The 3,141-nt window shown below is 43.4% G+C and overlaps 1 protein-coding gene across 1 annotated transcript in view; it reads right to left on the bottom strand.

Annotated features, from left to right (window-relative positions):
* Positions 1–2,197: 2,197 nt before the first annotated feature.
* Positions 2,198–3,141, bottom strand: part of LOC135535270 (ELKS/Rab6-interacting/CAST family member 1-like) — a 215,690-nt gene continuing 214,746 nt past the window's right edge. The window contains exon 5 of the mRNA XM_064961943.1: positions 2,198–2,821. Within this exon, the coding sequence (XP_064818015.1) occupies positions 2,684–2,821 (138 nt within the window). The 3' untranslated portion in view covers positions 2,198–2,683. The remainder of the gene's footprint in view (positions 2,822–3,141) is intronic.

The following is a 3,141-nucleotide window of genomic DNA, read 5'->3' as shown; positions in this document are numbered from 1 at the left end:
TTGTCTAGAGAGTCCTGTCTAGAGAGACATTTCAGAGTCTATGAGACACTAAAGAGTCCTTATGAGGTTTAAAAGCCCAGATAAAGCTAGATAAATTGGATCTGTAGTTCAACATCAATAGCCCGCTACCAGAATAGATATCATTGCTGAAACATACTTTCCCTGTTGTTACGGTGAGTGGTGAGCATTTGTGTGGCTTGAATGTCTCAATAATACTGTTGTTGCTTGAGTGTCTCAATAATGCTGTTGTTGCTTGAGTGTCTCAATAATGCTGTTGTTGCTTGAGTGTCTCAATAATAGTGTTGCTGCTTGAGTGTCTCAATAATGCTGTTGCTGCTTGAGTGTCTCAATAATAATGTTGCTGCTTGAGTGTCTCAATAATAGTGTTGTTTTTCATCTCCTAACTCTAACCTTTCAACGGGTGACAACAGAAATAAAAACACCACGAGGTTTCCTGTTCCCCAAAACCACCAGAGAACCGGCATCATAGAGGAACAACAACAAACTATCTCCAACAACCAAAGCAAAAGGTAGCAGCAAGGAAATGGCATCAAAGGTCATTTCAATTTATATTCCCAGATCTCAGATCTAGGCTGTATCCCAAAGGGCACCCTAGTCCCTATATAGTGCACTACTTTTCACAGGAGTTCTATGTACTGTTATAATTTCCACCCGGCACAGCCAGAAGAGGACTGGCCTCCCCTCAGAGCCTGGTTCCTCTCTAGGTTTCTTCCTAGGTTCTGGCCTTTCTAGAGAGTTTTTCCTAGCCTCTGTGCTTCTACATCTGCATTGCTTGCTGTTTGGAGTTTCAGGCTGGGTTTCTGTACAGCACTTTGAGACATCGGCTGATGGAAAAAGGGCTTCATAAATACATTTGATTGATTTATTGATTGATTGATATGGGCCGTGATGAAATGTAGTGTTCCATGAAGGGAATAGGGTTCTATAAAGGGCATAGGGTTCTAGAAAGGGCATAGGGTTCTATAAAGGGCATAGGGTTCTATAAAGGGAATAGGGTTCTATAAAGGGCATAGGGTTCTATAAAGGGCATAGGGTTCTATAAAGGGCATAGGGTTCTATAAAGGGAATAGGGTTCTATAAAGGGAATAGGGTTCTATAAAGGGCATATGGTTCTATAAAGGGAATAGGGTTCTATAAAGGGAATAGGGTTCTATAAAGGGAATAGGGTTCTATAAAGGGAATAGGGTTCTATAAAGGGAATAGGGTTCTATAAAGGGAATAGGGTTTTATAAAGGGAATAGGGTTCTATAAAGGGCATAGGGTTCTATAAAGGGAATAGGGTTCTATAAAGGGAATAGGGTTCTATAAAGGGAATAGGGTTCTATAAAGGGAATAGGGTTCTATAAAGGGAATAGGGTTCTATAAAGGGCATAGGGTTCTATAAAGGGAATAGGGTTCTATAAAGGGAATAGGGTTCTATAAAGGGAATAGGGTTCTATAAAGGGCATATGGTTCTATAAAGGGAATATGGTTCTATAAATGGAATAGGGTTCTATAAAGGGCATAGGGTTCTATAAAGGGAATATGGTTCTATAAAGGGAATAGGGTTCTATAAAGGGCATAGGGTTCTATAAAGGGCATATGGTTATATAAAGGGAACAGGGTTCTATAAAGGGCATATGGTTCTATAAAGGGCATAGGGTTCTATAAAGGGAATAGGGTTCTATAAAGGGAATAGGGTTCTATAAAGGGAATAGGGTTCCATGTGGAATGCAGGACGACAGGACAGAAAGCTGTAGGAGGGATTCTAGAATGGTATAAGTAGTGGGTACATGACCATGATTCAGAGTCTCCAGCTTCTCTTCATATTGGCCATAATGATATACCCATCCCATTAGGACAGTCACCATTAGGACAGTAACTAACTAAGCAGTAACTGTGTAGTAACTAAGCAGTAACTGTGTAGTAACTAAGCAGTAACTGTGTAGTAACTAAGCAGTAACTGTGTAGTAACTAAGCAGTAACTGTGTAGTAACTAAGCAGTAACTGTGTAGTAACTAAGCAGTAATGTTGTGGTAACTAAGCAGTAACTGTGTGGTAACTAAGCAGTAACTGTGTGGTAACTAAGCAGTAACTGTGTAGTAACTAAGCAATAACTGTGTAGTAACTAAGTAGTAACTGTGTAGTAACTAAGTAGTAACTGTGTAGTAACTAAGCAGTAACTGTGTAGTAACTAAGCAGTAACTGTGTAGTAACTAAGCAGTAACTGTGTAGTGACTAAGCAGTAACTGTCTAGTAACTAAGCAGTAACTGTATGGTAACTAAGCAGTAACTGTGTGGTAACTAAGCAGTAAATAAGCAGTAACTGTGTGGTAACTAAGCAGTAACTGTGTAGTAACTAAGCAGTAACTGTATGTGAGTAACACTAATATAACATGGTTGACCACACCTTAGTAACGGACAGGTTTTGTGGTCAGGTCTAAGAAAAAGACAGGGTTCAACGTCATGAACGGTTCAAGAAGGCCTTCTCACCACAAACAGTTTTAGATTTAGAGGATTGTTGCACCAATCTGACAAATCATTGTTAATAAATCAGTAACAAATCCCCAAAGAGATATTGGGAGAACAGGTAAGGCAGGAAATGAAGGACCGCGAATATAAAGGCATCTCTCTCTCTCTCTTGACGCGTTGTGAGAGTGTGGTTGGCGGGGACATTGACAGGTCAGCAGGACTCTTCCAGGGCGTTGACCACCTGCTCCAGGATGTCGGGGCAGTGGTCAGCGATCTGCTGCAGGACACAGTTAGCATGCTCCTGGAGCTCTGCACTCTCCCTCTCACACACCGCCAGCTCCGACTCCAACTGATGGGGTGAGAAAGAGGAGGGAGGGGGAGAGGGAGGGAGAGGGGGAGGGGAGAGAGAGGGGGAGGGAGAGGGGAAGGGAGAGGGAGAGAGAGGGAGAGGGGGAGGGAGAGGGGGAGAGGAGAGAGAGGGGGAGGGGAGAGAGGGGGAGAGGGAGGGAAAGAGAGATTAGAGAGAGAGGGGGAGAAGAGAGAGGGAGAGAGGGGGGGGGGAGAGGGGAAGGGAGAGGAGAGAGAGGAGAGAGGGAGAGGGGAAGGGAGAGAAGAGAGAGGAGAGAGGAGGGGAGGGGAGAGAGAGGGGGAGAGGAGAGAGAGGGGGAG

Source organism: Oncorhynchus masou, unplaced genomic scaffold (genome assembly GCF_036934945.1).
Source record: "Oncorhynchus masou masou isolate Uvic2021 unplaced genomic scaffold, UVic_Omas_1.1 unplaced_scaffold_469, whole genome shotgun sequence".
Taxonomy (NCBI): Eukaryota; Metazoa; Chordata; class Actinopteri; order Salmoniformes; family Salmonidae; genus Oncorhynchus; species Oncorhynchus masou.
The sequence above is the reverse complement of the archived record's forward strand: the minus strand, read 5'-3'. Positions and strand labels throughout refer to the sequence as shown.